A 13,266-nucleotide genomic window follows, 5' to 3' on the forward strand; every position below is an offset into this window, starting at 1 on the left:
CTCTGGGCGTACGTTAACTAAACTGCGCCGTCCATGGGGAAGAGGGAGCGCATCCTTCTCAGAAAGCTCTAATGGCTCAGGAATCTAAGGCATCACAAGCGGCAACGCAACGAGGAAGGAAAGGAAACCTAGCACCAGTTGAAGCATCAATTCGAGTCCGATCGACTATCGATCTGAGATCCTAGAGAAGGAAAGGGCCGGAAATGTGGAATTAGGCAAGGAACTAAGCTCACAGACTCAGAAGGCGAAGGAAGTACCAGTTGACGAGCCAATTCCCCCTCAACTCAATGTAACAGTGCAACAAGCCCAACAGATTTGGGCTGAGGTAGTAGGGACTGCATCAACTAGCAAGCAGAATGAGGCAATGAACTGTGGCAGGAAGTCATGGGCAGAACAGGTGGAAGAGGAAGTATCTCAATTGCAGTCGAGGAAATCAGCCTGGGATAATTTTGACATTGATAAAGTGTCAAATGCAGGGTTCAAATTAGAGTATGTGGCTCCCAAAATGAAAGGTGAGTCTCCTATGGTTGAAATTGAAATGGGAGATATCAGCTCAGAGATAGAGTATTGGAAAAATGCAATTGTATGTTATGTTTTGGGGGCTCATCCTCCATTTGAAGTAATCAAGGGCTTCATACAAAGGCTATGGGCTAAACATGGAATTAATAAAATTGCTATGCTTAAGAATGGGATAATCTTAGTAAGATTTGATACAATTGTAGGGAAGAATGATGCTATCCAAGGAGGAATCTATCATTTTGACAATAAGTCGTTCATTGTGAAAGCATGGGAGCCGAAAATGGAGTTTACAAGAGATGAACTAAATACAGTTCCTATATGGATTAGGTTACCAGGACTAGATTTTAAGTACTGGAGTCCTAAGTCTTTGAGCAAAATAGGGAGTTTGGTAGGGAGGCCAATGATGGTGGATCATAATACTGAGAAGTAGAATGGACTTAACTTTGCGAGGATGTTAGTTGAGGTTCAAATGGGGGCCAACTTACTAGAATATGTGAGGTTTGTTAATGAAAGGGGGATGTTAATTGAGCAGAAGGTGTCCTGTGATTGGAAACCAACGCTATGCACCCATTGTAATAAATATGGTCATGCAACAGATATGTGCAGGAAGAAAAGGAACACAGAGAAACAGGAGGGTCCAGTGGAGAAGAATAAAACAGCACCTGAGGGGGTACAAGTGCAAGCTATGGGGCAAGCTATAGCAGGTCAAAAAGAACAGAAGCAACAGGAAAATGCAAGTATAGTTATAACAGATAGCAGCAACCTTGTTCTACAAAAGAGTAAACCAACACAAGGTTTACCGACCAAGAAGCAGGTAGAGACAGTGTGGGTGACACACAAAGATCAGGAAGAAGCCAACATCATCAACAAGTGACAAAGCAGGGAAATAATGTGAATTCCTTTCAAGTGCTGGAACATGAGGCACAAGAAGGAGGAAAGGATAACTGGAGAAGAAATAGTCAGGTGTAAATGTGGATAAGAGGACCATATCCCACACTGGGAATGGTTAAGATACTAAGCTGGAACTTCAGGGGCTTAAATGCCCCAAATAAGCAAAAGGAGGTGAAACTCCTTTGCAATAGTGAACAGGCTAGATTGATTGGTCTACTAGAAACTAAGATAAAAAAGAATAAAATAGAAATGGTTACAGAAAAAATGTTTGGTGGATGGAGAAATGTTACAAACTTAGAGGAACACTACAATGGGAGGATAGTGGTGACATGGAGACCGGACTATTATAATGTGTCTGTTGTTTGCAAAACTGCCCAGAGTATCACGTGTGAGGTAATATATAAACCATTACAAATGACATTTGTGGTGACATTTGTATATGCTTTTAACACTAAAGAAGAGAGGAGAGAGCTGTGGAGTAGCCTGGTGGATTACCATGCTAGTTGTAAGAAGCCATAGATGGTGTTGGGAGATTTTAACTCAGTGTTGAGAGCAGAAGACAGAATTGGAGGGAACCCAGTTACTTGGGCTGATGTAGTAGATTTTCACACATGCATTCAGGATTGTGAATTAATAGAGTTTCCTTATTCAGGGAATCACTATACTTGGAATGATAAGAACAATGATCAGAGAATTTTTTCAAAACTAGATTGGATATTCATCAATAACACATGGTTGGATGTAATGCCAGCTTGCAGAGCAAGGTTCTTGTCAGAAGGCATTAGTGATCATTGTCCAGCCATGGTGACATTGGAGGATAGGAGAATTGGGATGAGAAAGCAATTCATCTATAGTAATGTTTGGGCTCAGCATCCTCAATTTACTGATATAGTGAAGACAGGGTGGAAAGTTCAAGTAGAAGGATGCAAGATGTTTAAGATTGTCAAAAGACTCAAGATGCTCAAGAAGGTTTTAAAGAAGTTAAATGCAGCCTACTTTAGTAACATTGTGACTGAGGCAAATGTGGACAGGGCAACACTTAAAGAGGTTCAGGAAAGACTACAGAGAGATCCCACTAATAGAGAGTTACAACTGGAAGAGGCCACTTTGTATACCAAGTTTAGACAATCATCCTATATGGCTGAGGTGTATTTGCAGCAGAAGAGCAAGGCTAAATGGTTGATATTGGGGGATGAAAACACTAAATATTTCCATTCTGTCATAAAACACAAAAGGTTACAACAAGCTACTACACAACTTAAGGATGGACAGGGTATCTGGCAGAATGATCCAACTGTTATAGCTAATATGTTTGTGAATTTTTACACTGATCTATTGGGAACTAGGGGAAATCAAGAGTGAGGTTATCTACCAGCATAATTCAAAATGGACCTTTACTGTCCTAACCACAACAGGTTGAGTTAATTAGACCTTTCAATAGGAAGGATGTCAAGGAAGCAATGTTTAGCATAGATAGCAACAAGAGCCCTGGGCCAGATGGATATGGAAGTGGTTTTTTTAAAGCTACATGGTCTATTCTTGGAGAGGAAGTCACTGAAGCTATACTGGAATTCTTTGAGAATGGAAGGCTATTGAAGCAACTGAATGCAACCATTATTGCACTTATTCCTAAAGTTGATAATCCAGAGTTTGCAAGCCAATATAGGCCAATATCATGTTGCAATGTACTCTACAAATGCATCTCTAAGATGATTTGTAGTAGACTAAAGGCAGCTGTAGCACACTTAGTGGAAGAGAACCAAGCTGCTTTTGTACAAGGAAGGTCGATGGTGCATAATGTGTTAATATGTCATGATTTGTTGAGGCATTACAATAGGAGAACATCACCTAGATGCTTAATGAAGATTGACTTGAGAAAGGCATATGATATGGTAGAATGTTCATTCCTAGGGGATGCAATGAGAGGATTTGGATTCCCTAATAAGTTCACAAACTGGATGATGACATGTGTTACTACAACAATGTTCTCAGTGAAAGTAAACGGGGAGAGCCATGGCTTCTTTGAAGGAAAGAGGGGATTGAGACAAGGTGATCCTGCCTCACCATTACTATTCATTTTAGTAATGGAATACTTATCCAGAACCTTGAATACAATGAGTGTGTTTCCTGACTTTAGATTCCATCCAATGTGTAAAGAGCTGAAACTCACACATCTCATTTTTGCTGATGATCTTATGATATTTGCAAAGGACAGGTGAAGTCTGTGTCAAGAGTACTAGAGGCATTGCAACATTTTAGTGAGGCTTCAGGTTTGATAGCTAATATGGATAAGTCCAGTATATTTTTAGCTGGGGTGACAGAAGAAGTTAAGGAGCAGCTACTAGAGAGAAGTGGATTCACAGTGGCAGAGTTCCCAATTAGATATTTGGGCTTGACATTATCCTCAAGAAAGTGGATTAAATTGGAATGCCACCAGCTGATAGATAAGATCACTAATAGGATCAAATTGGCATATACAAAACAACTCTCTTATGCTGGGAGATTACAGATAATAAACTCAGTTTTCTTCTCTATATACAACTTTTGGGGATCTGTGTTTATTCTTCCTCAAAGTGTGTTGAAGGAGGTAGATAGAAAGTGTAGAGAGTAATTATGGGGTGGCTCAGAAAATAAGAAGAAAGTATCCTTAGTTGCATGGGATAAAGTATGTTCCTCTAAGAAGAATGGAGGCTTAAATATCAAAGAATGTAGAATTTGGAACACGGCTGCAGTTGGAAAAATGGTATGGCAATTGGTAGTAAACAAAGATTCATTGTGGATAAAATGGGTACATGGTGTATACCTAAAGAATGGTGAAGACATCTGGAGGCACAAAGTACTTGCAGATAGCAGCTGGTACTGGAGAAAGATAAAAGGGCTAGCTGATAAAATGCAGAATTGGTACATACATGGTAGATATAGACTCACATCAACAGGAGACTACTCTATTAATATGAGTTACATGGAACTAAGGAATGACCATCCAAGGTTGGGTAATGCTGAATTAATTTGGACTCCTGTGGCACAGCCTAAGCATAGATTCATTATGTGGCTAGCTGTTCAAAATAGACTGCTCACTAGAGAAAGATTGGGAAAGTTGAATATACCAGTAGAAGAGTCGACTTGCTGTCTTTGTGATAATCAAGTTACTGAGTCAGCTGATCACTTGTTTAGTGGATGCCCATGGTTCCAGGATGTCAAACAAGGGGTGGAGCAATGGACAAGATCGCAACTGCCACTAGGAAGTCTGAAGACAGTACTACAGTGCATCAAAAAGAAGAAATGGAAGAAATTTCAAAGAGAGCGGGTTGCAGCAACATGGGGAGCAATGGTTTCTCACACTTGGAAGGCGAGGAACTGGAAATTGTTTAAAGGGACACATGTACAGGCGGCAGGAACAGTTATACAGATAAAAAGAGAGATTCTAGCTAGAGTAGACACAATTAGTTCATCACAGAAAGCTCATAGATGTAGGAACTTTATGGAGCAGCTGCAAATGTAATTAGTCTTTCTGTCTGTCTGTTGGAGGCTTGATCTCTGTATTTTTGCGAGGTCAAGTGCTCTTTAAGTGTAAGTATTTGTTTGTCAATGGTAATATTTACATGGTTACCAAAAAAATAATAATATATCAAACTATTGAATTATTTAGGGGCTACAATAGTTTAATTGGAAAGACATTTAAAAAGAAAATTAAAATACTTGTGATAATCTACCCCTTTTAAAAATCTGCGTGATTTTTTACTCGTTCCTTGAGATTAAAGTCTTTGTGACTTTCTACTCATTTGTCGGAAATTAAAGTCTAAGCGACTTTATACTCATTTTGGAGACTAAAATGTTAGTAATTTTCTACTACAATTTATTGTTCGGTTTGAATATTAAAAACTTCAGCGTTTATTAAATTTGATTGTATCACATATTACCGGTTTGAAGATTAAAAAACTTTACCGTTTGTTAGATTTAGTTATATCAGATATTAGCCGGTTTGAAGATTAAAAACTTCACCGTTTATAAGTTCTAAATGTGTCATATTGGTTTGAAGATTGAAAACTTCACCATTTGTTAATTCTGGCTCTGTCGTGGCACAAACAACAATTCTTTGCTCTACAACGTAATAGGGGCATCGAATATGAATCTCCTTTTGAAGAAATATGTTTGGAATATGAAATTATTCACCAAACGACCGCCCATTTGTCACCGTAATCTAATGGAATTGCGAAAAGAAAGAATAGAACGTCAAAAGAGATAATGAATGCCTAGTAAATAAGTTCTGGTTTACCCAAAACTTGTGGGGGAAAGCTATGCTTACAGCTAACCGAATACTCAATCAAGTTCCCCATAGCAAAACGCAATCTTTTCCATATGGAAAAAATGGAAAGGAAGAAAACCCAACTTAAAATAGATTAAAGTGTGGGGTGCTTGGCTAAAATGCAATTTCCTAAACCTAAAAAGGATAAAGATCGGATCGAAAATATATTGATTGCGTCTTCATATGATATGCAACAAATAGTAAGGCATATCATTTTCTGGTTCATATATCAGAAAATCCCGACATTCATACTAATACAGTAATCGAATCAGATAATGCTGAATTCTTTGAGAATATTTATCCGTATAAAAAAGAATGTGAGTCGTCTAGTGAAATATCTAAGCAACCTCGAGAAGAAACAAAGGAAAGTACACTTAATGAGGTGAATCCAAGATGTAGTAAACTTCAAAGGGCAACTACTTCCATTGAATCATATTTTCTGACTTTCTTGTTAGAAAATAAGCTTCAAACTTTGAAAGAAATTATGTCTTCCTTAGAAGAAGAAGTCAATAGTGAGATAGAGTCCATATAAATAATCATACTTGGGAATTGGTTGATCTTCCTCCAGGAAATAAACCTATGGATTGTAAGTGGATTTTTAAAAGAAAAATGAAGCTGATGGTGCTATTGACAGATACATGACAAGGTTAGTTGTCAAAGGGTTTAGACAACGAGAAAGTATTGATTACTTTGACACTTACTCACTGGTAACAAGGACTACATCTACTGGGGTGTTAAAACCGTTAGCCACCGTGTATGACCTTGAAATCCATCAGATAGATGTGAAGACAACATTCTTAAATGGAGATTTGGAGGAAGAAATTTATATGGAACAACCTGAAAGGTTCGTAGTTCCAAAAAAAGAAGAGAAGGTGTGTCGACTTGTTAAGTCACTTTACGGACTAAAAGAAGCACCAAACAAAGACATGCGAGATTTGACCAAATAATATTTTGCCAAATGGGTTGGAAATTTATGAGTTTAAACAAATGTGTTTACGTTAAAGAATAGTCCAAATCATGTAGTCATTATTTGATTATATGTGGAAGATATGTTGATTAAATATTTAAAATGCGGGGGCTTTTAGCTTATGCATGACAAAAGCTAATGTTAGACTTTATGTCTATATTATTTAGAAGAGTTAAATGATATACTTTTTGGACCCCACAAATCTTTAGTGGATATTGATATGGTAGTTGGTGAATTCATCAGTTGTTTAGTCTTAAGTGAAGACTAGTTGATGAAACTACTAATTCAAAAGTTGGTCAAGTGCCTTTCTCGAAAGATTATTTTCTTTACTGAAAATTTATATTGTTTAGTTCTTTTATGAAAGGATGTCACTTCGAAGGTTGTGACTTTTCATAGAAAGATACATCTGTACGTCTTTGCATGGACATGACCGTTCACGAATGAATATATTAATACGTTGGTCTATAATGAGGTGAACCAACCGATGAACATGTCCAAAATCAATTGCAGGTTGGATTTGTTTCATGAATGAAGGTGCTATAATATGCATATCATATAGACGTATGAATAAATATCATACAATTGCTTGAAAATGGCGGAGTGATTGCGAAATGTGTTTTATATTAAAAGGTTGTAGCCACAAGTAATGCCAATCATTCAAGTTGTTGTAGTAATATACTATTGCTACATTAAGTGTAATCAATAATTTGATATGCAATTGAAAGTCGAGACGTATTTGTCTATGACATAAGGAAGTTCGCATTAAAATTTCATGACAACGAAACGAGTCTTGAAATATACTCAAATTGCTTTGCACTACAATAAGTATCCCGCGATAATGGAGGGGTATAGTGATGCAAATTAGATCACCGGTTCAACCGATTCTAGATAGTCGGTGGAGGAGCGATGTCTTAGAAATTGTCCAAACAAACGTGCATTGACCGATCTACAGTGGAGGCTGAGTTTATAGGCTTAAACATGGCCGGTGAAGAAGTTGAATAGCTCCTAAATTTTTTGGAAGATATTTCATTTTGGCCCAAAATCATTGGCACATATATGCATATATTGCGATAGTCAAGCGGCAATAGGAAGGGCTAGGAGCATTATCTGTAACAGGAGATCTCGTCATATACGACGAAGCCATAAAACCGTTAGGTAATTATTCTCTAGGAGAATTATCATAATTGACTACGTGAAGTCAAGCGATAATGTGTCGGATCCACTTTCGAAAGGCCTAACTACAGAGGTAGTTGAAAGATCATCGAGGGGAATGAGACTGTGGCCGAAGATAAATCATTGTGGCGGTAACTCTACTTAGAAGACTGGAGATTCAAAGATCTAGGTTCAAGGAGATCAAAGAAAGTCATTAATGGCGGCTCAACATTGTCAAATTTAATTTGTTTTTGGTCCATTCTCGTGATGAGACAATGTTCAGTACCAAGGATAAAGCGTTAAGGCTTTTTAATAGTTTCTAAGTTTGATACATGGTATATCAAATAGTGTATCTACGGGATTATACGTTTGGGAATCACCTATGTAAGTGTGAAGTGTAAGCCGCTTCAAGGAGAATTTAGTAAGGCCAGTTCTTTATGCACTTATAAACCAGGCGGTTGTCACGACCCAAATTCCATTATTGGTCGTGATGGCGCCCAACGCCGTTGTTAGGCAAGCCAACTCTAATCAACTAGTGAGTTCTCATTTATTTTACCAAACAATCCCAACATGTTCTTGACTTAAATTTAAAACAAGTGATAATTAATAATTCATAATAATAGATATACAACCCAAAAATGATAGTCTACCAATGTGTGTTCCAGGAACTAGTGTCACAAGTACTAGGGCAACTAGTAGAATGTACAAAAGAACATAACTACCCTACTACCTGGGACAGGATAGACAGTATAACAAAAGAAGAAGAGACTCCGGCATGCTGCTGAATGGCTCAGAAGGGGTAGCTCACCGTGAAGTCTCGATCAAGTATCAGGGGTGTGCGCCGGCTGGATAGCCAGATGCACCAACCTCAGATCCTGTATAGTTAAGTACAGAAGCGTAGTATGAGTACATAAATAATATTTACCCAGTAAGTATCCCGCCTAACCTTGAAAAAGTAGTGACGATGGGTCGACTTGATACTTACTAGGGTCGACAATAATCATATCTAAGTGTTACACTAAGCATAGATAGCAGGCATAATAATAACGGTTCAAGATCATGGAGAAATAAGATATTCTTTCATAATTAACATGTCAAGCTTATTCATGTCATGCAACACTTAAATTTCAAACATTTAAGCAGTGTAATTCATGGGAGAATCCCAAACATATAACATGCGCACATAATGCCAAGGTCGTACGGCCCATTCCAACATAATATTTAAACCGTGCACTGCCAGAGGGTCAAATGGCGCGAATCATAGATGCATCTATTTACTACCGAGGCGATCGACCCGATCCACAAATAGCAATTTATTATCAAGTAAGCACACATTTCTCATTTACAGTCAAATAATTCATACAAGGTCTTAAGTAAGTGGGTATAACCGTCTATATTTGTTTACCAATATCTAGCATGTCCTAAGTGATCTCAATAGTAAGCAAAGACTCAAGCATTTGCGAGTATAGCATGATACGGGTCCTAAATTACCTGGATAATTAGCATAATAGTTGCTACGTACGGACTCTTGTCACCACGTACGCACGTAGCCCCCACAAATAGTCACATACACTTATTTAATTCACCTATGGGGTTAATTTCCCCATACAAGGTTAGAAAGGAGACCTACCTCGTCTCAAAGCCTATATCCCGATTCAAGAATGTGCTCAAAACCCTCAATTCGGAGCCGAGCGATCCAAAGCTAATCACACGGGGTAAGACTAGTCAATACAAGCTCAAGAGTTCATGTTCTAACTATTAAAGTAATTTCCCAATTGTTTACAGTGAAAATGGTAATAACAATTAGATTTGACTTTGTGGTTCAAAAAATACGTGATTTGTTTTTATGCTAGTTGTTAAGCAACAGATGCTAAGTAGGAGACTAAAAATAAGATAAGATCTTGAAGATAGTATGTTCAAGTAAACCGAGTGGATGAGAATCGGGGCCTCGAGCCTGGTTATCCGGGGCCTCGAGGTCGAACTCAATGCTAGGCTATGGGTACTCGATAAAGGACTAACAGCTTTGAGAGCTTTGATGAAGGCTCTTTATGACCAGTAATGAACGACAAATGAAGAACAATTAATAGCACACAATAAATGTAGGCAATAAAAATAAGTAGTGAAATCAAGAGAATATGTTTAAGTTAGAGAGCAGAGAATGTTCTTGTATTGAATGTTGTGAGTAATGTTGTATATCTTTACAAAATGACAAGGATCCCCTTTATATAAGAAAGAATATCTCAACATGGTACATGAGTAATTATTACAAAGAAATATAGCTGGCACAGCTATTTACTAGTCTGGTACAGACTAACGTTTCTCTTGCAGGTGTTGTCACTTCTGATCACGTGTCTTGGGAACTTCCCGCTCTCTCATGATAATCATCGATTTATACTTCCTCAAGATCGAACGTTATCTTAATCTTAACCATTTATAGTCCCCGCATTTCATAGAGTGAAACGATATGAAACGATCCCGAACTCTTACCCATTCAGTGCCTTTACCGCGACGGTGGTCACGCCCTATCAAGCGATTGATACGACAGAATGAGGTGTCCAAAGGTCGCGTCCACACAGACCTTAAAAGCCTTTGAATTAATTGCAGTGGTTAGCTATCCTCTGGTCCGCTCCAACGTGCACGTCAGACCTCTACAAATACTTCTTCTTTCGCTCCTTATTTTCCACTGCACCGTCAATCCCTTAAGAGAGTTTTTCTTACCTCTCTTGCGTTCTCCTCTAAAACGCAAATTTCTTTTCTCCCATAAGACCTTCTAACAATAATGGAGAAAGCTTCCACCCCTGTTCCTTAGGAAGGCATGCCCTCTTCTTCCTCGTGCTCGTTTAAGGGTAAGGCAATGATGCCTCCTCGTGTCGGGGAATGTGTCCTAGGAGCCTTTGAAACAACTTCCGACATTAAGATCGAAAAACCTTCTTCGAGGCCGAGACGATGTGAGCCTGTGACCCAATATGTTAGTTTAATAACAGATATTGAAAAGGTAAAGGCCAATTGCCGCTGGGGGGACACAGTGCTTGTGGAGATTCCTTCTCGAGGAGAGGATATAACGATGTATAAGGCCGGCTTTCTCAGTGTGTATACTTATCCGTTCACTCTTGGACCGGTGGAACCATCCTCACCTTCAATAGACCTCGTGATCCTCGACTTCTGCACACGGTATCAAGTAACCCTTGGCCAAATTCATCCTTCGTTCTGGCATATTGTTTACATGACCAGATATTATGCGAATATGATTAAGGGGATGCCTTTCACCCTCGACTACTTGGTCAGAATGTACAGCACCCGACTTTTCCGTAGGGGCCAGATTAAGCTCCACAATCGAGCCTCGAGGGCCCTTTTTGCTTGTACCGTCGAGGTTAGGAACGGAGGGTGGATTAGCCGCTTTATCCGCGTTAGGACCTCAGACCTAATTCCAGCGGAGAGGATGCCATTCCCCGAGATGTAGAACATGAATCATAATTAGATATAATAGTTAAATATTCTCTTGCTTCTCTCCGGGTACATCTTCTTACGAGCTGACTTCTTCTGCTGATGCAGCTGTCGCCATGTATCCTAATGCTGTTAAGGACCTCTCAGGCTGGGTGAAACAGCTGGATTCAATTCGCCCATACGTTGAGCGCGTGTGGCGCGATCTGTCCCAGGCTCGATGGGAAACCGCGGACCATGGTGAGCCTTTACTTGTATTGTAATTGTGTTTCTTAACAGAACTACTGCTGGTAGCATCCTCACTCCCTATGTTTATATTTTGTGTTTGCGTAGGTCTGGGGAAGGTTCCTCTTATGAGGGAAGAACAGCTTGGTGAAGCGGATACCCCGAGACCCGATGAAGAGAAGAAAAGATGGAGGGAATCGTCGACTGAGTCTCCGAAATCCAAGAAAGCCAGAGTGGGGGAACCTAAGGCTGATTCAGCAGCCTTAACTCGAGGAGTATCGGGGAGTCCCTGAGCTGAAGGCGAGGAAAAAAATGATTCCTCGATAGCATCCGAGGGAGGGGAAAACCTGATCGCTCTTTATACCGCAGAGACAGTGGCTTCCAAGTCGGAACTTGGTGTTGTCGTTGTCCAACCTCGGGTTGGAGAGGCCTTCGAGGATGTAACGGGTAATGCCCTTGGGCCGGTGGGCGGCCAAAATATTCCTCAAGCTAAGGCGCATTTGGTAGGCGGTCCGGAGGAAACCAGTTCTGAAACTCATCAGAAACAAGAGACGGCCCTGACAGATCCCGTCGGTGTTATTGACGTCAGCGGTTCTCCTCCGGGGTCGACTTTACCTCCTAAGGAAATGCAGGATGCCCAAAATGAAGATCCTTCCAATGTGGCGGTGCCCATCAGAGATAAGGATGTGTTTGAAAGGCCTTTAGCTGCTCGAGAAAATCCCTGAGCTTGATGCCTCACTCATTTTCAAAGAGATGGACAGGCTCTGTGAGCAGGTAATTTTTGTAAATTCTGCTTGTCATCCTGATCTCTGTTTTTCTAACTTGCCTTTTCTATGGTTCCAGGCCAGGTCGCTTTATAATCAAACCTTCGCCTGGTTTCAAGTTGAGGTGACCCGCTATGAGCATGAGAAGACCCATCTCGCTGTGCAGGTTATGTAGTTTCCACTTGTTTTAATCTGGATGTTTACCAGATCTCATCGTTCTGACATCTTTGATTTGATTTACGCAGTTTGAGAAGAAAGATGCCCTAATGTGGGAGGAGCTCCGAGCCAGAGACTCCGAAATTCCCGAACTCAAACGACACGTTAGTAAGATAGCTTCCGAGAGGGATACCCTCCAGGGAAAGATGGCCTTAGTCGGGCATCAACTTTGCGATGCGAGGGCGGAGGGTAGTAAGTATAGAGGTCTTCACACTGAGTTGGTTGCTGTGATATCCAGGATCAAAGCTGAAGCCGAGGCGCTCATATCCTTACACAAAGAGGATGTTGCTGTTATAAATGCTCAAGCTAGAAGAGTGCCCGAAGAGACCGAACTGAAATTGACTTGAGCCGCAGAACATGCTCGGTTGGAATCTCGGAGGCGGGCTCTCGAGGATATGTATACGGGGGGCATTAATCTGTCTTTCGAGCTCGAGAGAGTGAAGGCCCTAGAGGAGAAAGTTGCTGCCCTGCTTGCTTCTGAATGTGTGTCGAACAGTGGCTCTGGAGATGATGAGGATGAAGGAGGAATCCCCGCAGGAAAAGAGGCCGCTGAGGACCCTAGGATCGTAGTCGGAACCGTTGGGACACAACTTTCGAGGGAGCCGTTGAAGGCATAGACCTGATGGTAGATTAGGGTTTTATTTGATCCCTCCATTGTAAAGGGCTTTATAGGCCTTGTAAAATATACCCTTGAGAGCAATACTTATATATATATATATATATATATATATATATATATATATATATATATATATATATATATATATATATATATATATATATAT

General features: G+C 40.0%; 1 protein-coding gene across 1 annotated transcript; it reads left to right on the forward strand.

Annotated features, from left to right (window-relative positions):
* Positions 1,930 to 2,772, forward strand: LOC109224460. Its single transcript, XM_019389039.1, has one exon. It carries the CDS (start codon positions 1,930 to 1,932, stop codon positions 2,770 to 2,772), a length of 843 nt encoding a protein of 280 aa, XP_019244584.1.

The sequence above is a fragment of the Nicotiana attenuata genome, chromosome 3, assembly GCF_001879085.1.
Source record: "Nicotiana attenuata strain UT chromosome 3, NIATTr2, whole genome shotgun sequence".
Lineage (NCBI taxonomy): Eukaryota > Viridiplantae > Streptophyta > Magnoliopsida > Solanales > Solanaceae > Nicotiana > Nicotiana attenuata.

Excerpts from the sequence above, each read along its gene's own strand:
- LOC109224460 (XM_019389039.1), top strand. The coding sequence starts at position 1,930 with ATGGTGTTGGGAGATTTTAACTCAGTGTTGAGAGCAGAAGACAGAATT.